General features: G+C 46.4%; 1 protein-coding gene across 4 annotated transcripts; it reads right to left on the bottom strand.

Annotated features, from left to right (window-relative positions):
* Positions 1 to 388: 388 nt before the first annotated feature.
* Positions 389 to 23,871, bottom strand: LOC142928901 (uncharacterized). Of its 4 annotated transcripts, none has more exons than XM_076069374.1 (6): positions 20,918 to 23,869; positions 15,592 to 15,818; positions 10,017 to 10,062; positions 5,690 to 5,791; positions 4,910 to 4,973; positions 389 to 657 (listed from the first exon to the last, which is right to left on the bottom strand). In XM_076069374.1, exons 2-6 carry the CDS (start codon positions 15,774 to 15,776, stop codon positions 428 to 430), a joined length of 627 nt encoding a protein of 208 aa, XP_075925489.1. In that variant the 5' UTR covers positions 15,777 to 15,818; positions 20,918 to 23,869; the 3' UTR covers positions 389 to 427. The 4 variants fall into 4 exon arrangements, with proteins under 4 accessions (XP_075925489.1, XP_075925490.1, XP_075925491.1 ...); XM_076069375.1 differs by having other exon boundaries at positions 15,592 to 15,700; positions 20,918 to 23,864; XM_076069376.1 differs by lacking the exon at positions 15,592 to 15,818 and having other exon boundaries at positions 20,918 to 23,871.
* Between the last annotated feature and the right edge of the window lie 497 nt (positions 23,872 to 24,368).

Below are 24,368 nucleotides of genomic sequence, written 5' to 3'. Positions count from 1 at the left end.
CCCTGTTAGAGGCTACACGGGGGACCTTTGTCTGTGTCTATAGCTGCTGCTCGCTACACACAGCACTTGCCCCTACAGCCCTGTTAGAGGCTACACGGGGGACCTTTGTCTGTGTCTACAGCTGCTGCTCGCTACACACAGCCACTTGACCCTACAGCCCTGTTAGAGGCTACACGGGGGACCTTTGTCTGTGTCTACAGCTGCTGCTCGCTACACACAGCCACTTGACCCTACAGCCCTGTTAGAGGCTACACGGGGGACCTTTGTCTGTGTGTCTACAGCTGCTGCTCGCTACACACAGCCACTTGACCCTACAGCCCTGTTATGTCTGTAGGGGCAGTTTAACGCGAACGAGACGACAACAACAACAACAATCACAAAGCCAACGGCGACTCGAACGATGCTTTATTAATCCGCGGGGCCGCCCTCAGTCATCCCAGAGCAGGATCAGCTCCTCGTCGTCCTCGTCCCACGGGAAGGGTTCCATCCAGCGCAGGTCGCCGGCGTTCTGCTGGAAGCGCACCAAGTCGCCAAAGTCGCGGTCGGGGTGGACGACCATGCCACCACCACCACGCTCCTCTTGCTCCCCCTGCTCCTCCTCGTCGAGGAAGACGAAGATTCCGTCGCCGTGCCCGCCGTGGTGGAAGAAGTGGCGCTCTGGTGGTGTTGGGAAGGTAGAGGGAGAGGAGGGGAGAGGGAGGTGAGGGGGGAGGAGGAGGAGGGGGGAGGAAGAGGTGGAGGTGGAGGAAAGTAGGGGTGGGAAGGAGGAGGTCAAACACGTGTCGTTACACAGAGACACACAGAGACCCATAGATACACAGAGACCCATAGAGACACACAGAGACCCATAGATACACAGAGACCCATAGATACACAGAGACACACAGAGACCCATAGAGATACACAGAGACCCATAGAGACACACAGAGACCCATAGAGATACAGAAAAACAGAGACATACAGAGACCCATAGAGACACACAGAGACCCATAGAGATACAGAAAAAACAGAGACATACAGAGACCCATAGAGACACACAGAGACCCATAGAGACACACAGAGACCCATAGAGATACACAGAGACCCATAGATACACACAGATCCATAGAGACACACAGAGACACACAGAGACCCACAGAGACCCATAGAGACACAGAAAAACAGAGACATACAGAGACCCATAGAGACACACAGAGACCCATAGAGATACACAGAGACCCATAGATACACAGAGACCCATAGAGAAACACTGAGACCCATAGATACACAGAGACACATAGAGACACACAGAGACCCATAGAGACACACATAGACCCATAGAGACACACAGAGAACCATAGAGATACAGAAAAACAGAGACATACAGAGACCCATAGAGACACACAGAGACCCATAGAGATACAGAAAAACAGAGACATACAGAGACCCATAGAGACACACAGAGACCCATAGAGACACACAGAGACCCACAGAGATACACAGAGACCCATAGATACACACAGATCCATAGAGACACACAGAGACACACAGAGACCCACAGAGACCCATAGAGACACAGAAAAACAGAGACATACAGAGACCCATAGAGACACACAGAGACCCAAAGAGATACACAGAGACACACAGAGACCCATAGAGATACACAGAGACCCATAGATACACAGAGACCCATAGAGAAACACTGAGACCCATAGATACACAGAGACCCATAGATACACAGAGACACAGAGACACACAGAGACCCATAGAGACACACAGAGACCCATAGAGACACACAGAGAACCATAGAGATACAGAAAAACAGAGACATACAGAGACCCATAGAGACACACAGAGACCCATAGATACAGAAAAACAGAGACATACAGAGACCCATAGAGACACACAGAGGCCCATAGAGACACACAGATACCCATAGAGATACACAGAGACCCATAGATACACAGATCCAGAGACACACAGAGACACACAGAGACCCACAGAGACCCATAGAGACAAAGAAAAACAGAGACCCACAGAGACCCAAATAGAGAAACACAGAGACCCAGAGAGATACACAGAGACCCATAGATACACACAGATCCATAGAGACACACAGAGACCCATAGAGACCCACAGAGACCCATAGAGACACGGAAAAACAAAGACATACAGAGACCCATAGAGACCCACAGAGACCCATAGAGCCACACAGAGACCCATAGAGACATACAGAGACCCATAGATTCACACAGATCCATAGAGACACACAGAGACACAGAGACCCACAGAGACCCATAGAGATATAGAAAAACAGAGACATACAGAGACCCATAGAGACACACAGAGACTCATAGAGATACACAGAGACCTATAGATACACACAGATCCATAGAGACACACAGAGACCCACAGAGACCCATAGAGACAGAAAAACAGAGACATACAGAGACCCATAGAGACACACAGAGACCCATAGAGACACACAGAGATCCATAGATACACACAGATCCATAGAGACACACAGAGACCCACAGAGACCCACAGAGACCCATAGTGACACGGAAAAACAGAGACATAGAGAGACCTATAGAGACACACAGAGACCCATAGAGATACACAGGGACCCATAGATACACACAGATCCATAGAGGCACACAGAGACCCATAGAGACACACAGAGACACGTAGATACACACAGATCCATAGAGACACACAGAGACCCACAGAGACACACAGAGACCCATAGAGACACACAGAAAAACAGAGACATACAGAGACTCATAGAGACACACAGAGACCCATAGAGATACACAGAGACCCAGAGATACACACAGATCCATAGAGACACACAGAGACCCATTGAGACACACAGAGACCCATAGATACACACAGATCCATAGAGATACACAGAGACCCCTAGAGACACACAGAAAAACAGAGACATACAGAGACCCATAGAGACATACAGAGACCCATAGAGATATAGAGACCCATAGATACACACAGATCCATAGAGACACACAGAGACACACAGAGACCCATAGATACACACAGATCCATAGAGACACACAGAGACCCATAGAGACACACAGATACCCATAGAGATACACAGGGACCCATAGATACACACAGATCCATAGAGACACACAGAGACCCACAGAGACACACAGAAAAACAGAGACATACAGAGACTCATAGAGACACACAGAGATCCATAGAGATACACAGAGACCCAGAGATACACACAAATCCATAGAGACACACAGAGACCCATAGATACACACAGATCCATAGAGACACACAGAGACACACAGAAACCCACAGAGACCCATAGAGACACAGAAAAACAGAGACATACAGGGACCCATAGAGACACACAGAGACCCATAGAGATACACAGAGACCCATAGATACACACAGATCCATAGAGACACACAAAGACCCACAGAGACCCACAGAGATCCATTGAGACACAGAAAAGCAGAGACATACAAAGACCCATAGAGACACACAGAGGCCCATAGAGACCCACAGAGACCCACAGAGACCCATAGTGACACGGAAAAACAGAGACATAGAGAGACCTATAGAGACACACAGAGACCCATAGAGATACACAGGGACCCATAGATACACACAGATCCATAGAGACACACAGAGACCCATAGAGACACACAGAGACACGTAGATACACACAGATCCATAGAGACACACAGAGACCCACAGAGACACACAGAGACCCATAGAGACACACAGAAAAACAGAGACATACAGAGACTCATAGAGACACACAGAGACCCATAGAGATACACAGAGACCCAGAGATACACACAGATCCATAGAGACACACGGAGACCCATTGAGACACACAGAGACCCATAGATACACACAGATCCATAGAGATACACAGAGACCCCTAGAGACACACAGAAAAACAGAGACATACAGAGACCCATAGAGACATACAGAGACCCATAGAGATATAGAGACCCATAGATACACACATATCCATAGAGACACACAGAGACACACAGAGACCCACAGAGACCCATAGAGACACAGAAAAACAGAGACATACAGAGACCCATAGAGACACACAGAGACCCATAGATACACACAGAGACCCATAGAGATACACAGGGACCCATAGATACACACAGATCCATAGAGACACACAGAGACCCACAGAGACACACAGAAAAACAGAGACATACAGAGACTCATAGAGACACACAGAGATCCATAGAGATACACAGAGACCCAGAGATACACACAAATCCATAGAGACACACAGAGACCCATAGATACACACAGATCCATAGAGACACACAGAGACACACAGAAACCCACAGAGACCCATAGAGACACAGAAAAACAGAGACATACAGGGACCCATAGAGACACACAGAGACCCATAGAGATACACAGAGACCCATAGATACACACAGATCCATAGAGACACACAAAGACCCACAGAGACCCACAGAGATCCATTGAGACACAGAAAAGCAGAGACATACAGAGACCCATAGAGACACACAGAGGCCCATAGAGATACACAGGGACCCATAGATACACAGAGACCCATAGAGACACACAGAAAAACAGAGACATACAGAGACTCATAGAGACACACAGAGAACCATAGAGACACACAGAGACCCATAGATACACACAGACCCACAGAGACCCACAGAGACCCACAGAGACCCATTGAGACACAGAAAAACAGAGACATACAGAGACCCATAGAGACACACAGAGACCCATAGAGATACACAGAGACCCATAGATAAACACAGATCCATAGAGACACACAGAGACCCATAGAGACACGGAAAAACAGAGACCCATGGAGATCCATGGAGATCTATGGAGCCCGTGAAGGCATTCCTGCCGTAGGCCGTGAGACCAAAACGTCGCTTACCCTGCATGAGCACCATGGGATCTGGCACCGTCCGTCTCTGGAGGAAGTAGAGGCAGCAGGCGAGCTACAGGCAGACAGGAACTCTCACACACACAGACACACACACACAGACACACACACAGACACACACACAGAGACACACACAGACACACACACACACACAGACACACACACAGACACACACAGACACACACACAGACACACACAGACACACACACACAGACACACACACACAGACACACACAGACACACACACAGACACACACACACAGACACACACACACACAGACACACACACACAGACACACACACACAGACACACACACAGACACACACAGACACACACACAGAGACACACACAGACACACACAGAGACACACACACAGACACACACACAGACACACACACACACACAGACACACACACAGACACACACAGACACACACAGACACACAGACACACACAAACACACACACAGACACACACAGACACACACACAGTGGGGGGTGAGTTTGTGTGGTGAGTGAGGAAGTGAGTGGCTGAGTGAGTGAGCGAGTGCTGAGTGAGCGGTGAGTGAATGAGCGAGTGGTGAGTGAGCGAGTGGGAGAGTGGGTGAGTGATCAAGTGGTGAGCGAGTGGTGAGCGAGTGGTGAGCGAGTGTGCGATTGGTGAGCGATTGAGCGAGTGGGTGAGTGGGCAAGCGGCCGAGTGAGCGAGTGGTGAGCGAGTGTACGAGTGGTGAGCGGGCGGGCGAGTTTGCTGTTCGCGTGCATTACCCACCAATCCAAGGGAAATCCCGGCGAGTGACGTCACAAAGACGATGCCGTTGCATGACCTGGTGCAGGATGCGCACTGAGACACGGTCAGCCACAGGTGGAAGTCCTGGGGCAGAACGCGGAGGCAAAGACAAAGACAGAAGGTCGATTCCAAACGTGTTCTACGGCATGTACTGTACTACACTACATTATACACTACTATATGCTACACTACATTATACACTACGACAGTACATTATATACTACTATACTACATTATACACTACAATATACTACACTACATTATACACTACTACACTACATTATACACTACCATATACTACACTACATTATACACTACTACCCTACATTATATACTACTACACTACATTATATACTACTACTACTACATAACATTATATACTACTACACTACATTATATACTACTACTACTACATAACATTATATACTACAACACTACATTATATACTACTACACTACACTATATACTACTACACTACATTATATACTACTACTACACTACATTCTACACTACTACACTACATTATATACTGCTACACTACTATATACTACTACACTACAATATATACTACTACTACACTACATTCTATACTACTACACTACATTATATACTGCTACACTACTATATACTACTACACTACTATATACTACTACACTACTATATACTACAATACATTATATACTGCTACACTACATTATACACCACTACACTACATTATAAACTACTACACTACATCATATACTACTACATTATGTACTACTACACTACATTATATACTACTACACTATACACTACTACACTACATTATACACTACTATATACTAAACTACATTATACACTACTACACTACATTATATACTACTACACTACATTATATACTACTACACTACATTATATACTACTACACTACATTATACACTACTATACACGTAATACACTACTATATACTACACTACATTACACACTACTACACTACATTATACACTACTATACACGTAATACACTACTATATACTACACTACATTATACACTACCATACAGATTATACACTACTATATACTACACTACATTATACACTACTATACACAGTATACACTACTACACTACATTATATACTACTACTACACTACATTATATACTACTACACTATACACTACTACACTACATTATATACTACTACACTACATTATATACTACTACACTACATTATACACTACTACACTTAATTATATACTACACTACATTATATACTACTACACTACATTATACACTACTACACAACATTATATACTTCTATGCTACATTATATACTACACTACATTATATACTACTACACTACATTATACACTACTACACAACATTATATACTACTACACTACGTCAGGGCCTGGGACAGACAAAGAGACACAGAGACACGGCATGCGACAGACAGAGAGACACAGAGAGACACAGAGACACGACATGGGACAGACAGAGAGACACAGAGAGACAGACAGAGAGACACAGAGACACGACATGGGACATACAGAGAGATGCAGAGACACGACATGGGACAGAGAGACACGGCCTGGGAGAGACAGAGAGACACAGAGACATACAGAGAGACACAGAGACACGGCATGGAACAGAGAGATACGGCCTGGGACAGACAGAGAGACACAGAGACAGAGAGACACAGAGACACTGCATGGGACAGAGAGATACGGCCTGGGACAGAGAAAGAGAGACACAGAGACAACAGAGAGACACAGAGACATACAGAGAGACACAGAGACACGGCATTGGACAGAGAGACACGGCCTGGAACAAACAGAGAGACACAGAGACAAAAAGAGAGACACAGAGACACGGCATTGGACAGAGAGACACGGCCTGGAACAAACAGAGAGACACAGAGACAAAAAGAGAGACACAGAGACACGGCCTGGGACAGTCAGAGAGACACGACATGGGACAGACAGAGACACACAGAGACACGGCCTGGGACAGACAGAGAGACACAGAGACGCGGCATGGGACAGAGATACACGGCCTGGGACAGACAGAGAGACACAGAGACAGACACAGAGAGACACAGAGACAGACACAGAGAGACACAGATACAGGCACAGAGAGACACGACATGGGACAGAAACAGACACAGAGAGATACGGCATGGGACAGATAGACAGACACAAAGACAAACAGAGAGACATAGAGACAGACACAGAGAGACACGGCATGGGACAGAGACAGACACAGAGAGACACGGCATGGGACAAAGGCAGACAGAAAGACACAGAGACAGACACAGAGAGATACAGAGACAGACACAGAGAGACACGGCATGGGACAGAGACAGACACAGAGAGACACGGCATGGGACAAAGACAGACAGAAAGACACAGAGACGGACACAGAGAGATACAGAAACAGACACAGAGAGACACGGCATGGGACAGAGACAGACACAGAGAGACACGGGACGGGACAGAGACAGACACAGAGAGACACGACATGGGACAGAGACAGAAATACAGAGAGAAACGGGACGGGACAGAGACAGACACAGAGAGACACAGAGACAGACACAGAGAGACACGGGACGGGATAGAGACAGACACAGAGAGACACGACATGGGACAGAGACAGACACAGAAAGACACGGGACGGGACAGAGACAGAAACACAGAGAGACACAGAGACAGACACAGAGAGATGCAGAGACATACAGAGAGAAACAGAGACACGGCATGGGACAGAGACAGACACAGAGAGACACGGCCTGCGACAGACAGACAGACACAGAGACAAACAGAGAGACACAGAGACAGACACAGAGAGACACGGGACGGGACGGACAAAGAGACACAGAGACATACAGAGAGACACAGAGAGACACGGCATGGGACAGAGACAGACACAGAGAGACACGGCTTGGGACAGAGACAGAAACAGAGACAAACAGAGAGACACAGAGACAGACACAGAGAGACACAGAGACAAACAGAGAGACACAGAGAGACACGGCCTGGGACAGACAGAGAGACACAAAGACAAACAGAGACAGACACAGAGAGACACGGCATGGGACAGAGACAGAAACACAGAGACAGACACAGAGAGATACAGAGACAGACACAGAGAGACACAGAGACAGATACAGAGAGACACAGAGACAGACACAGAGAGACACGGCATGGGACAGAGACAGAAACACAGAGACAGACACAGAGAGATACAGAGACAGACACAGAGAGACACAGAGACAGATACAGAGAGACACAGAGACAGACACAGAGAGACACGACATGGGACAGAGACATACACAGAGAGACACGGCATGGGACAGAGACATACACATAGAGACACGGCCTGGGACAGACAGAGAGACACAGAGACACAGAGACAGACACAGAGAGACACGGCATGGGACAGAGAAAGAAACACAGAGACAGCCACAGAGAGATACAGAGACAGACACAGAGAGACACAGAGACAGACACAGAGAGACACGACATGGAACAGAGACATACACAGAGAGACACGGCATGGGACAGACAGAGAGACACAGAGACAAACAGAGAGACACAGAGACAGACACAGAGAGACACGGCCTGGGACAAACAGAGAGACACAGAGACACAGAGACAGACACAGAGAGACACGACATAGGACAGAGAGAGACACAGAGACAGACACAGAGAGACACAGAGACATACAGAGAGACACAGAGACACGGCATGGGACAGAGACAGAGAGACACAGAGACAGACACAGAGAGACACGGCATGGGACAGAGACAGAGACAGAGAGACACGGGACGGGACAGAGACAGACAGAGAGAGACACGGCATGGGACAGAGACAGACACAGAGACATACAGAGAGACACAGAGACAGACAGAGAGACACAGAGACAGACACAGAGAGACACAGAGAGACACAGAGACAGATACAGAGATACACAGAGACAGACAGAGACACGGCCTGGGACAGAGACAGACACAGAGAGATACAGAGACAGAGAGACACAGAGACAGACACAGAGACATACAGAGAGACACAGAGAGACACGGGACGGGACAGAGACAGACACAGAGAGACACGGGACGGGACAGAGACAGACACAGAGAGACACAGAGAGACACAGAGACAGACACAGAGAGACACAGAGACAGAGAGACAGAGACAGAGAGACACAGAGACAGAGAGACACGGGACGGGACAGAGACAGACACAGAGAGACATAGAGACAGAGAGACACAGAGACAGACACAGAGACAGACACACAGACACAGAGACAGAGAGACACGGGACGGGAGTCTCACCTGAATTGTCACGCTGAGCCATGACAGCCACGCCGTGGAGCTTCCCCTGAAACACAGAGGGGGGGGGGGGGGGAGACGTGGGGGGAGGGGTGGGGGGAGGGGTGGGGGGAGGGGTGGGGGGACGTGGTTGGAGGGGTGGGGGGCGACGTGGGGGGAGGGGTGGGGGGAGACGTGGGGGGAGGGGTGGGGGGAGGGGTGGGGGGGAGAGGTGGGGGGAGTGGTGTCGGGATGACCAACGCAATGATTATAATATATATGATTATAATATATATGATTATAATATATATGATTATAATATATCAATAATTAAGGTTTGTTTGATGTTAGATCGCGTTAATATGAATTACTGTGTCGTTAAAGCCGCCACCACCCGACATGGCCAATTATTTAAGGGGTTTGCGTTACGTAAACAGAACGTGGCCAATTCGTTACTAGTACAGCACTAACCGGTTGCTGTGTGTTGCAGAGTTAAATCCACTACAATATTTACAATTCGTTACTAGTACAGCACTAACCAGTTACTGTGTGTTGGAAAGGTAAACCCACTACAACATTTACAATTCGTTACTAATACAGTACTAACCGGTTGCTGTGTGTCGGAGAGTTAAACCCACTACTACATTGAGAATGTGTTACTAGTACAGCACTAACCGGTTGCTGTGTGTTGGAGGGTTAAACCCACTACAACATTTACAATTCGTTACTAGTACAGCACTAACCGGTTGCTGTGTGTTGGAGAGTTAAACCCACTGCAACATTTACAATTCGTTACTAGTACAGCACTAACCGGTTGCTGTGTGTTGGAGAGTTAAACCCACTGCAACATTTACAATTCGTTACTAGTACAGCACTAACCGGTTGCTGTGTGTTGGAGAGTTAAACCCACTGCAACATTTACAATTCGTTACTGGTACAGCACTAACCGGTTGCTGTGTGTTGGAGAGTTAAACCCACTGTGACATTTACAATTCGTTACTAGTACAGCACTAACCGGTTGCTGTGTGTTGGATAGTTAAACCCACTACGACATTTACAATTCGTTACTAGTACAGCACTAACCGGTTGCTGTGTGTTGCAGAGTCAAACCAACTACTACATTTACAATTCGTTACTAATACAGCACTAACCGGTTGTTGTGTGTTGGAAAGTTAAACCTACTACGACATTTACTATTCATTACTAGTACAGCACTAACCCGTTGCTGTGTGTTGGAGAGTTAAACCCACTACAACATTATCAATTCGTTACTAGTACCGCACTAACCGGTTGCTGTGTGTTGGAGAGTTAAACCCACTACTACTTTTACAATTCGTTACTAGTACAGCATTAACCGGTTGCTGTGTGTTGGAGAGTTAAACCCACTACTACATTTACAATTCGTTACTAGTACAGCACTAACCGGTTGCTGTGTGTTGGAGAGTTAAACCCACTGCAACATTTACAATTCGTTACTAGTACAGCACTAACCGGTTGCTGTGTGTTGGATAGTTAAACCCACTACAACATTTACAATTCGTTACTAGTACAGCACTAACCGGTTGTTGTGTGTTGGAAAGTTAAACCTACTACGACATTTACTATTCATTACTAGTACAGCACTAACCGGTTGCTGTGTGTTGGAGAGCTAAACCCACTACGACATTTACAATTCCTTACTTTTACAGCACTAACCCGTTGCTGTGTGTTGGAGAGGTAAACCCACTGTAACATTTACAATTCGTTAATAGTACAGCACTAACCGGTTGCTGTGTGTTGGAGAGTTAAACCCACTGCAACATTTACAATTCATTACTAGTACAGCACTAACCGGTTGCTGTGTGTTGGAGAGTTAAACCCACTGTGACATTTACAATTCGTTACTAGTACAGCACTAACCGGTTGCTGTTTGTTGGAGAGTTAAACCCACTACAACATTTACAATTCGTTACTAGTACAGCACTAACCGGTTGCTGTGTGTTGGAGAGTTAACCACTACAACATTTACAATTCATTACTAGTACAGCACTAACCGGTTGCTGTGTGTTGGAGAGTTAAACCCACTACAACATTTACAATTCGTTACTAGTACAGCACTAACCGGTTGCTGTGTGTTGGAGTTTTAAATCCACTACTACTTTTACAATTCGTTACTAGTACAGCACTAACCGGTTGCTGTGTGTTGGAGAGTTAAACCCACTACAACATTCACAATTCGTTACTAGTACAGTGCTAACCGGTTGCTTTGTGTTGGAGAGTTAAACCCACTGCTACATTTACAATTCGTTACTAGTACAGTGCTAACCGGTTGCTGTGTGTTGGAGAGTTAAACCCACTGCTACATTTACAATTCGTTACTAGTACAGCACTAACTGGTTGCTGTGTGTTGGAGAGTTAAACCCACTACAACATTCACAATTCGTTACTAGTACAGCACTAACCGGTTGCTGTGTGTTGGAGAGTTTAACCCACTACAACATTCACAATTCGTTACTAGTACTGCACTAACCGGTTGCTGTGTGTTGGAGAGTTAAACCCACTACAACATTATCAATTCGTTACTAGTACCGCACTAACCGGTTGCTGTGTGTTGGAGAGTTAAACCCACTACTACTTTTACAATTCGTTACTAGTACAGCATTAACCGGTTGCTGTGTGTTGGAGAGTTAAACCCACTACTACATTTACAATTCGTTACTAGTACAGCACTAACCGGTTGCTGTGTGTTGGAGAGTTAAACCCACTGCAACATTTACAATTCGTTACTAGTACAGCACTAACCGGTTGCTGTGTGTTGGATAGTTAAACCCACTACAACATTTACAATTCGTTACTAGTACAGCACTAACAGGTTGTTGTGTGTTGGAAAGTTAAACCTACTACGACATTTACTATTCATTACTAGTACAGCACTAACCGGTTGCTGTGTGTTGGAGAGCTAAACCCACTACGACATTTACAATTCCTTACTTTTACAGCACTAACCCGTTGCTGTGTGTTTGAGAGTTAAACCCACTACAACATTATCAATTCGTTACTAGTACCGCACTAACCGGTTGCTGTGTGTTGGAGAGTTAAACCCACTACTACATTTACAATTCGTTACTAGTACAGCACTAACCGGTTGCCGTGTGTTGGAGAGTTAAACCCACTGCAACATTTACAATTCGTTACTAGTACAGCACTAACCGGTTGCTGTGTGTTGGAGAGTTAAACCCACTGCAACATTAACAATTCGTTAATAGTACAGCACTAACCGGTTGCTGTGTGTTGGAGAGTTAAACCCACTGCAACATTTACAATTCATTACTAGTACAGCACTAACCGGTTGCTGTGTGTTGGAGAGTTAAACCCACTGTGACATTTACAATTCGTTACTAGTACAGCACTAACCGGTTGCTGTTTGTTGGAGAGTTAAACCCACTACAACATTTACAATTCGTTACTAGTACAGCACTAACCGGTTGCTGTGTGTTGGAGAGTTAACCACTACAACATTTACAATTCGTTACTAGTACAGCACTAACCGGTTGCTGTGTGTTGGAGAGTTAAACCCACTACAACATTTACAATTCGTTACTAGTACAGCACTAACCGGTTGCTGTGTGTTGGAGTTTTAAATCCACTACTACTTTTACAATTCGTTACTAGTACAGCACTAACCGGTTGCTGTGTGTTGGAGAGTTAAACCCACTACAACATTCACAATTCGTTACTAGTACAGTGCTAACCGGTTGCTGTGTGTTGAAGAGTTAAACCCACTGCTACATTTACAATTCGTTACTAGTACAGTGCTAACCGGTTGCTGTGTGTTGGAGAGTTAAACCCACTGCTACATTTACAATTCGTTACTAGTACAGCACTAACTGGTTGCTGTGTGTTGGAGAGTTAAACCCACTACAACATTCACAATTCGTTACTAGTACAGCACTAACCGGTTGCTGTGTGTTGGAGAGTTTAACCCACTACAACATTCACAATTCGTTACTAGTACTGCACTAACCGGTTGCTGTGTGTTGGAGAGCTTAACCCACTACAACATTTACAATTCGTTACTAGTACAGCACTAACCGGTTTGCTGTGTGTTGTGTTTTTTTTGTTTATTTTGACTAATTTTGAACCTATCAAGGTGACTTTACCGAAAGACCCAAACAATTTGAATTCCTGCAGTCACGACAACAAGAAGCACTTTCGCAGAAATGAGTTTGTCGATCTCGGTGATGATTTCAAAGTGGCATCAAAGCTCCCAGCGGCTTCCTAATAACGGAAGGAAGACAGCGTTCCAGACAGCCACGGAAGCGCGCCTTACCCGGCTAAAACATTTTAGATGAATATATAACAAAAAAGTTAAAAGGGGCCGTCCATAAATGACGTCACACGGCGTCACAAAAAGTCAGACCCCCCCTCAAATATGACGTCACAAAGCTCTGCCCCCCCCCCCCCCCCCACAAAAATATTTCCAATTTTAAAATAAAACATGCTTCAAATCGCTTTAAACTATTGTCATTGTAGTGTGTATTTAATGTGGCGCTGCACTCTGATGTTGTAGGAGAAAACATGTATTTAAAAATATATATCTATTTAATTAAGTAGAACGTTTTGATTTAAAGCTTTCGTGACTGCAGGGATTCATATTCTTGGTTCTTTCGGTAAAGTCACCACCACGTGGAAGGGAAACAATAAAATAATAAAAATATAAAACAATAAAATTCTCACGACGTTTCAACTGCAACACAAGCAGCAATCATCATCAGGTGTGAAAACCACATCAAGCAAATTTTTAAAAAAGTTGCGGGTTATTTTTAACGTTAGCACCACGGAGAGCGATTTGGCAGTTATTCAGATGGACGAGTCCATCTATTTTGATTTAAAGCTTTCGTGACTGCAATAATTATTATTCTTAACTCTTTCGGTAAAGTCACATTGAAGGGAAACAATAGAATAATAAAATATATATAAAACAATAAACATTCTCACGACGTTTCGACCATAACACACGTCGTGAGATTTTTTATTGTTTTATATATATATTTTATTATTTTATTGTTTCCCTTCAACGTGACTTTACCGAAAGAGCTAAGAATATGAGTCCATCTATGTTCGGAAAAGAGTAGGGGGGGAGACGAAAATAATGGATGCGGTCTGAAAGCCACCATAAGCGTGAACAATCATTTATGGACGACCCCTTAACACAACTCGTCCATATGAATAACTGCCAAATCGCTCTCCGTGGTGCTAACGTTAAAATAAAACGCCACTTTTTTACAATTATTTCCTGCTGTGGTTTTCACACCTGATGATGATTGCTCGTGTTGCAGTCGAAACGTCGTGATAATTTTATTGTTTGATATTTTTATTATTTTATTGTTTCCCTTCTACGTGGTGACTTGACCGAAAGAACTAACAATATAAGCAGAACGTGTTGTCTATATTTATTTAAAGTTGCGCATTTTGATGCGACGTCACATTTCTCAAACCCTCCCACCCCTCCTCCTCGTCACACATCGTCACAAATGTCTGACCCATCCTCCACCCCCACCCCCACCTAGGCGCGTGACGTCATTTATGGACGGCCCCAAGTCGTTTCAGGTTTACTTACCAGCGCCAAATCGCCGTGAGCAGAGAATGCGGCCTCCAAACGCCCGACGCTACGAGCGGCGGTGGCATTGTAACGGGGAGCGAGGCCAACGGAGGGTCCACCTCCATGCCTGGGCTCAGCAGCAGCAGAAGCAGCAGAGGCAGCAGCAGCAGCAGGCAGACGAGCCACGTGCGCTGAGATAGCATGGCGGATCTTCTCCCTCTGAAGCAACCTCACCCTCCTTATCCCTCCGCTCGGCGTCAATGAAGGGAATGAGCCGTGTGGGTGAGCGTTGCGAGATAGCGTGTCAGTGTTTTCGAGGTAGTGTGTGAGAGTGTGGGAGCGTGTATGTGTGTGAGAGAGTATGGGAGCGTGTGTGTGTGTGCGAGCGTGTGTGTGTGTGTGTGAGAGAGTGTGTGAGAGTGTGTGTGTGTGAGAATGAGTGTGTGAGAGAGTGTGTGTGTGTGAGAGTGTGTGTGAGAGTGTGAGAGAGAGTGTGTGTGTGAGTGTGTGAGAGAGTGTGTGTGAGAGTGTGTGTATGTGAGAGTGAGTGTGTGAGAGAGTGAGAGGGAGTGTGAGAGTGTGTGTGAGACTCTGAGAGAGTGTGTGTGTGAGTGTGTGTGAGAGAGTGTGTGTGTGTGAGTGTGTGTGAGAGAGTGTGTGTGTGTGAGAGTGTGAAAGAGAGTGTGTGTGTGAGAGTGTGTGTGTGTGAGAGTGTGTGTGTGAGAGTGTGTGTGAGACTCTGAGAGAGTGTGTGTGTGTGTGTGTGAGTGTGTGTGAGAGAGTGTGTGTGTGTGAGTGTGTGTGAAAGAGTGTGTGTGTGTGAGAGTGTGAAAGAGAGTGTGTGTGTGAGAGTGTGTGTGTGTGTGTGAGAGTGTGTGTGAGACTCTGAGAGAGTGTGTGTGTGAGTGTGTGTGTGAGAGTGTGTGTGAGAGTGTGTGTGTGAGAGTGTATGTGAGAGTGTGTGTGTGAGAGTGTGTGTGTGTGTCCGGCAAAACAACCCCCTACCTCCTCGCGGTGCCGGACGGGCAACTCTGTCGTGGACAGCGCTGTGGGGGGAGATCCAATTTTGATTGGCTCCTCCCCTCATGGCATATGTGTCCACCACAGGGGCTAAACGGGGGCTCTGGACGGGTGCGAGGGGCTGGTAACCCCTCCACCTTCAATTAATTACCACGAAACTACGAATTAAACTGAAATATGTAACAACTAAGCTTGTGCCGGAGGCCCCGGGGGGCCAGGCGTCTATGACGTCTCCTGGCCAAACCCCAATTGGCGGAGCCAGGAGATTGAATACCTACCCTCGGGGCTACTCCAGAAACAACGAAAAGCCACTACGGGTGGCCACGTGGAATGTTCGAACGCTCACTGCAGAGGAGAGGCTGCCACTCCTCTGTCGGGAGCTGGACCGGTACCGCCTGGATCTATGCGGCATTCAGGAGGTCCGGTGGACCGGCTCTGGCTCCTGCCACCATGAGGGGTGGACAGTCCTCTACTCGGGGCAGCAGACTGCCAAACAACAGGGTGTGGGTCTTCTTTTGAACAAAAGAATGAAGGGGGCGTGGGAGCGTGGCGGTGAGGTGTGGGAAGCTGTAAGCCCCAGGCTACTTTGGGCTCGCCTTCCCATCAACCGGAGGCGAGGAATGGTGGTCGTGGTTACTTATGCCCCCACCGAAGATGAACATCCGTGGAGGGATGCAGGCAAAGCCGATGAGTCAGATGCCTTCTATGACCTCCTGTCACAGGTGCTGGCTAAAGTGGCCCCTCGGGATAGAGTCATCATGTTGGGTGACTTCAATGCCCGAGTTGGTCATGATACTGGCACCTGGTCTGGAGTGATTGGAGGGCATGGGCCAGATCAGCTCAATAACAACGGTAGGAGGCTGCTAGATTTTTGTGCAGCCCATGGGCTTGTAATTACCAACACGCTGTTCCGGCATCGGCGCATCCACACAACATCATGGATGCATGCCGGGTCCAAGCAAGAACATCTGCTGGACTACATAGTGACGGACCAGCGAATGCGAGCCCATGTCCTTGACACCAGGACCTACCGTGGAGCTGATCTTCCCTCTGACCATCGACTAGTCATCTGTAAGATGCGCCTGCCATTCTTCCACTCCGGTGGTGGGTGTACACCCAGGACCCCATTCCAACCTAAAGTGGCCTGGTCTCAGTTATCTGATGAAAGTTGCAAGCGAGAATTTCATCATCGCTTGCGGCTGGGATTGGCATCGTCCCCGACTCCTCCTGATGTCGAGGGTAAATGGGCGAGGTTTAGGACTGTGACTCATGCAGCTGCAATGGCTGCTTTGGGTACGCGGTCCAGACCTCCCCAGACACCCTGGATGACAGAGGAGTTGTTCACGATGGTTGAGAAAAAGCGACAGGCCCACTGTCATCGGCTACAGAATCCCACGTCAGAGAATGAGGAGGCTTACCGCAGCCTTCGCTCGGAGGTTCGGAGAGCCGTGAGGCGCTGCAAGGATGGGTGGTGGTCGCGGGTTGCTGAGGAGATGGAGTCTGCTTCAGTGGCCCGTGATCACAAATCTCTATTTAACTCCATCAAAAAAGTAACCTGCAGCGCCACACCTATTACCATCATTAGGGGAAAAAACGGTGATCCAATTTCCGACCCCCAGGAACAGGTTCGCAGATTTGCTGAGCATTTCTGTGAGGTCCTGGGGGAGGGAAAATCCCTCAGCCAGGAAAACATCGTGGCACAAAGTGAGGATGACCCTGCTGAGGCTGCGGTGCCTCAAATATTGGATGAAGTCACCCCCTGTGAGTGGCTGGCTGAGGTGCCATCTGCTGAGGAAGTATTGAAGGCGATCCGGAGTCTGAGACCAGGAAAGGCAGCGGGCAGAGATGATCTCCCAAGCGAAATGCTGAGGGAGGGTGGCGTTTGTGCACAGACTGCCCTATATGACATCATAACAACAGTCTGGACCACTGGACGGGTTCCGCAGGATTGGAAGGATGCCCTGGTGGTCCCCCTTTTTAAGAAGGGGGACCGCACAGACTGTAACAACTACAGGGGCATCTCACTCCTCAGTGTGCCGGGAAAGGTCCTGGCAAGGATTATTCAGCATCGCCTTGCCAGGCACGCTGAGGAGAGGCTTGCGGAGCCCCAATGCGGTTTCAGGAAAGGGCGGTCCTGCACAGATGCCATATTTTCTGTCCGTCTGCTACAGCAGAGGTGTAGGGAATTCCAACAAGACCTACATCTCTGCTTTATTGACCTGGTCAAGGCCTATGATACCATCAGTAGGCCTGGGCTCTGGGTCGTTCTTCGTGCTTTTGGAGTACCTGACCCTCTGCTCACGATCATTAAGGACCTTCATGATGGTGAGCGGGCCCGGGTAAAACTACGTGGCCGGGAGTCAGAGCCATTCCCTGTACACCTTGGGGTGCGACAGGGATGTCCTCTGGCTCCCACATTATTTAACATCTATTTTGACCACGTAGTTCGTGAAGCCTTCAATAGCTGTACCGGGGGAATCTCCATATGGTACAGATATAATGGGAGGCTAATCGATGCCCGGGTGCGGTCAAGGGATGGCTCCCTATTGCTCAACCACGTTATGTATGCTGATGACTTGGTAATAGCTGCTCAGTCAGAGGAGGAGTTGGAGACGCTGCTGCTGAGACTGGAGCGTGCCACTAAGAGGTGGGGCCTTACCATCAGCCCCACCAAAACTAAGCACCTGCCTGGGTATTTTGTACCATCGGACACTCCACCCCCACAACTCCCAATCGGTGATGGGGCAGTTGTGGAGAGAGTGGAGAGTTTCCCATACCTGGGCAGTGTGCTTATGACTGGCTCCAGTTTAACAGCAGAGGTCTCACTCCGAATCAGTCGAGCGGCAATATCTTTTCATCGGTTGCGTAACGCTGTGTGGAAGCTACCTGGTCTGTCGCTCCGCACTAAGCTTCAGGTCTTCTCGGCCACGGTCATTCCCTCCCTTCTCTACGCTTGCGAAACGTGGACCCCCCTAATGGAACATCTTCGCCGGTTAGAAACATTTAGGCTGGCCTGCCTACGATCCATCCTGGGTTTAACCAGACTGGATTGTGTGAGGAGCTCACAAATCCTTGAAAGATCTGGGCAGGGTCCCATCGGTGAGCTCCTCCGGCAGGCAAGGCTGCGATGGCTGGGTCATGTAGCCCGCATGCCCAGCCACCGCATGCCGAAACAGCTTTTGTTTGGCCGGATTGAGGGGGCTAAGCGGGCGCGGCACGGGCTAGAGAAGAGATGGAGTGATGTGGTACAGGAGGACGTGGAGCTGAGTGGACTTGCCGATGACTGGTACCAGCGGTGTCAAGATCGGCCTCTGTGGAGGAGGCTCGTGAAGGATGCTACTGGGCAGTTGGAGGCAGTCGCCCTCCAACAACAACGGAGGGCGGAGGAGCGACGCTCACAACAGCGAGCGGAGCGCCGGGTGGCTAAAGCACAGCAGGTTGGCACAGTAGGGGGCACAGGTGGTGCATCAGCCAGTCATCTCAGTCAGTCGACCCGTGGCACCTGGGTCTGCCCCGTGACCTCCTGCCAGCGGGCGTTCGACACTTCACGTGGCCTCAGGGTGCACATAGCCTGGCACAAGCGTCGTGGTGACGTCACCGCCACTTAGTGGCGAATGGCGGTTGTTGTTGTTGTTGTTGTGTGAGAGTGTGTGTGTGAGAGAGTGTGTGTGAGAGAGTGTGTGTGTGTGAGAGAGAGTGAGTGTGTGAGAGTGTGTGAGAGTGTGAGAGAGTGTGTGAGAGTGTGTGTGTGAGAGAGAGAGTGAGAGAGTGTATTTAGATTTTTTTTAGAGCGTGTGAAAAAGCGTGCGTCCTTGTCAGAGTTCGTCTCATAATGACGTAGCTAGTCACGTGTCAGTTCTACGCGCGTCACGAAGAGCGTTACGTAACCAACGCACCACGTGACCGCCGCGCCAACGCGCGCGTGCGCACTGGCCGTTTCCGTTTCAACGGCTCGGCGAACACTGCCCATAGACTCAGCACTGCCCATAGACTCAACACTGCCCATAGACTCAACACTGCCCATAGACTCAACACTGCCCATAGACTCAACACTGCCCATAGACTCAGCACTGCCCATAGACTCAACACTGCCCATAGACTCAGCACTGCCCATAGACTCAGCACTGCCCATAGACTCAACACTGCCCATAGACTCAGCACTGCCCATAGACTCAACACTGCCCATAGACTTCATAATAAAGGTTTTTGGGTTAGATCGCGTTTATTTATAAATGTGTCGTAACCCTCCACCACCCGACACGGCCAATCAGCAAAAAAAAGTGTCACGTTGACAAAAGACAAATAATTCACCACTTCAGCTCACCGGTGTGTTGAAGAGTTAATCCACATTTACAGTTTGAGTACGACGTTTCGCTGGTAAATACTTCCAGCATCATCGGGCAATTCGCCAGAATGGTAAAGCCCTCGCTTGCTCCCGGTTTTATATAGAGCAGCAGGGTGACGACATCACTTAACTCATCAGGTGCAGTGATTAGAGGCGGAGGGGGGGGGGGGTAATGTAATTATATAATCGATTAGTAATCAGTCATTGGTTATGATTAGTAATGAGTTGTAGATTAGTAATTCTTTAAATCAAAATGTAATGTGTATTATTTAATAATACGCTTCCAGGCCGCACTAAGCCGGTAGCTGTCAGAGCGATTAAAGTTATTCTTGTTCCTCTCAATTTCAATGGATTCTCTAATTAGTCTTTGCCAGTAATAATTAGTTTTACACACCACTGCAACATTGTCAAAATCAATTGAGTGTCCTTGTTGACAAGCATGTTCTGCCACTGCCGACAGTTGTGTTTGAGATAATTTAATATTTCTCTGATGTTCTTTTAGTCTTACGCTGATGTTACGTCCCGTCTGCCCAATGTAGCAGCTGCCACATGAACAATTAATCCGATATACACCTTCTGTTGATAGTTTAGGTAATGCGTCTTTAGTGGAAGATACTAGTTTTTGAATTTTGTGTACTGTACCAAATCTTACTGTAATGTTTTGCTTTTGCAAAACGCGGGCTAATTTGTCAGTTACTCCTGAGATATATGGGATTTTTATTGTTTTAACAATCTGGTCGCTTTCAGTAGTATTGCTTTGCGATCGTGATTTGGCATTCAGTGCTCTGTTAATTTGAGCATTATTGTAGCCATTCTGTCGTAGTGCGTCTTTAACGTGTTTAATCTCTCTCACTAGACTCTCACCATCTGACACCGTTTTCGCCCGATGTACGAGCGTCTTGATAAGAGAGGATTTTTGAGCTGGATGATGATGTGATTCTGCATTCAGATAGGCATCAGTGTGCGTTTGCTTTCTGTAAACGCTGTGTGTTATTTTACCGTTTAGGCCATGTCCAAGCAAAATATCTAGGAATGGGAGTGTGTTATTCACCTCCATTTCCATGGTGAACTGGATGGCCGGGTTTTGTGCATTGAGATGATTTAGAAAATCATTAAGTGTATCTTTACCATGTGGCCAGACAACCAAAGTGTCATCCACATACCTAAACCAAAAGGATGGTTTTAATGTGCTCGAGGCAAGTGCTCTTATTTCAAAGTTTTCCATGTACAAATTTGCTATAGCAGGGGATAAAGGAGAACCCATTGCTGCTCCTTCCTTTTGTTTAAAGAAATCCCCTCTCCATAAGAAGTAAGTGTTATTTAAACAATGGCCAGCAAGTTTCGGAATATCTTTTTGTAAACCGGTATTCTTTACTAGTGTATCAAGTAATTTAAGCGATTCGTCCACTGGAACCTTAGTGAATAGAGAAATAACATCAAAACTTACCAGAATATCATCAGGAGTAAGTTTAATATCTTTAATCACATTCACAAGATGTTCTGAATTTTTTATGAATGAAGATGTCTTACCGATGTAGGGCTGTATTTGTTTGGTTATATATTTTGCTAATTGATATGTGGCAGAGCCAATTGTACTGACTATGGGTCGTAATGGGATGCCGATTTTATGAATCTTTGGTAGCCCATAGAGTCTAGGTGGTTTTGAGGCCCTTGGCTTAATTAGGTATTGCTCATTTTTAGGGATTAATGAATTTGCAATTATTGCAGAGGTCTTACGTTCTAAAGTATTAGTTGGATCTCGTTTAATTTTAATGTAGGTACTTTCCTCTAGTAAATTTCTAATTTTATTATCATAATCGGCTCGTGACATCACTACAGTAGTGCGGCCTTTATCAGCTGCTAGGATTTGGATATCCTTATTTACACGCAGCTCTCTTAAGGCTTTTGCCTCGTTAGAGCTAATATTTACTTTTGGAACTTTGCTATTCTCAATTATTTTAGCAACCTCATGTCTAGTCATCTCTGCCTCATTATGTGGAAGGAGTCTAACTGCTGATTCTACCTCAGCAATGATCTCATCCACTGGAATTATGCTTGGGGTAACGGCAAAGTTAAGGCCTTTAGAAAGGATAGAGACCATGTCACCGGTTAATACAGTGTTGGTCAAGTTCAGTACAGTTTTGTTTTTACATTTTTGGTTTTCAGTAGGGATTTGTTTATTTTGTAGTCTAGAAAATTTATTAATTTGGTTAGTTTTTGTTAGTTTAAACACATTATCAGCCGATTGTTGTGTTATGTTATCGATTATATTCCAATAATGCATAGATACACTATTGCTTATATCTAAGTGTAACTGCTTTAGCGATTCCGAAATGTAAGATAATTCACTCCTATTGTGCTGTATTCTCTCTATTAATAATAATTCGCTAGCTTTGTGTAGTATTTGGTTAGCTTTAGAAGACTTTATGTGATGTGTTATTTTAACTGCGTTTGGTATTACCTTTGAATCTCTGCACCTTTTGAGGAACGCCAGTGAAGATATCAATTTCATCCGCTTAATGCGAAGCTTCTCCAATTTTCTGGTTTTAAGAAAAGTATCCTCCCCATAGAGGTTAGTCAGTTTAACACGTAGGCTTTCGCGACCAATATTATTCATAATAAAGGTTTTTGGGTTAGATCGCGTTTATTTATAAATGTGTCGTAACCCTCCACCACCCGACACGGCCAATCAGCAAAAAAAAGTGTCACGTTGACAAAAGACAAATAATTCACCACTTCAGCTCACCGGTGTGTTGAAGAGTTAATCCACATTTACAGTTTGAGTACGACGTTTCGCTTGGACATGGCCTAAACGGTAAAATAACACACAGCGTTTACAGAAAGCAAACGCACACTGATGCCTATCTGAATGCAGAATCACATCATCATCCAGCTCAAAAATCCTCTCTTATCAAGACGCTCGTACATCGGGCGAAAACGGTGTCAGATGGTGAGAGTCTAGTGAGAGAGATTAAACACGTTAAAGACGCACTACGACAGAATGGCTACAATAATGCTCAAATTAACAGAGCACTGAATGCCAAATCACGATCGCAAAGCAATACTACTGAAAGCGACCAGATTGTTAAAACAATAAAAATCCCATATATCTCAGGAGTAACTGACAAATTAGCCCGCGTTTTGCAAAAGCAAAACATTACAGTAAGATTTGGTACAGTACACAAAATTCAAAAACTAGTATCTTGCACTAAAGACGCATTACCTAAACTATCAACAGAAGGTGTATATCGGATTAATTGTTCATGTGGCAGCTGCTACATTGGGCAGACGGGACGTAACATCAGCGTAAGACTAAAAGAACATCAGAGAAATATTAAATTATCTCAAACACAACTGTCGGCAGTGGCTGAACATGCTTGTCAACAAGGACACTCAATTGATTTTGACAATGTTGCAGTGGTGTGTAAAA

This window comes from Petromyzon marinus, chromosome 24, assembly GCF_048934315.1.
Source record: "Petromyzon marinus isolate PM22_M1 ecotype Great Lakes invasive population chromosome 24, UKy_Petmar_22M1.pri1.0, whole genome shotgun sequence".
Classification (NCBI taxonomy): Eukaryota; Metazoa; Chordata; class Hyperoartia; order Petromyzontiformes; family Petromyzontidae; genus Petromyzon; species Petromyzon marinus.
This window is presented reverse-complemented; position numbering and strand designations above follow the sequence as displayed.

Excerpts from the sequence above, each read along its gene's own strand:
- LOC142928901 (XM_076069374.1), bottom strand. The coding sequence starts at position 15,776 with ATGCTATCTCAGCGCACGTGGCTCGTCTGCCTGCTGCTGCTGCTGCCT. Across the intron at positions 4,974-5,689 it reads CCGGGATTTCCCTTGGATTG|CTCGCCTGCTGCCTCTACTT; the intron begins GTGGGTAATGCA and ends GTCTGCCTGTAG. Across the intron at positions 658-4,909 it reads TCCCATGGTGCTCATGCAGG|AGCGCCACTTCTTCCACCAC; the intron begins GTAAGCGACGTT and ends CAACACCACCAG.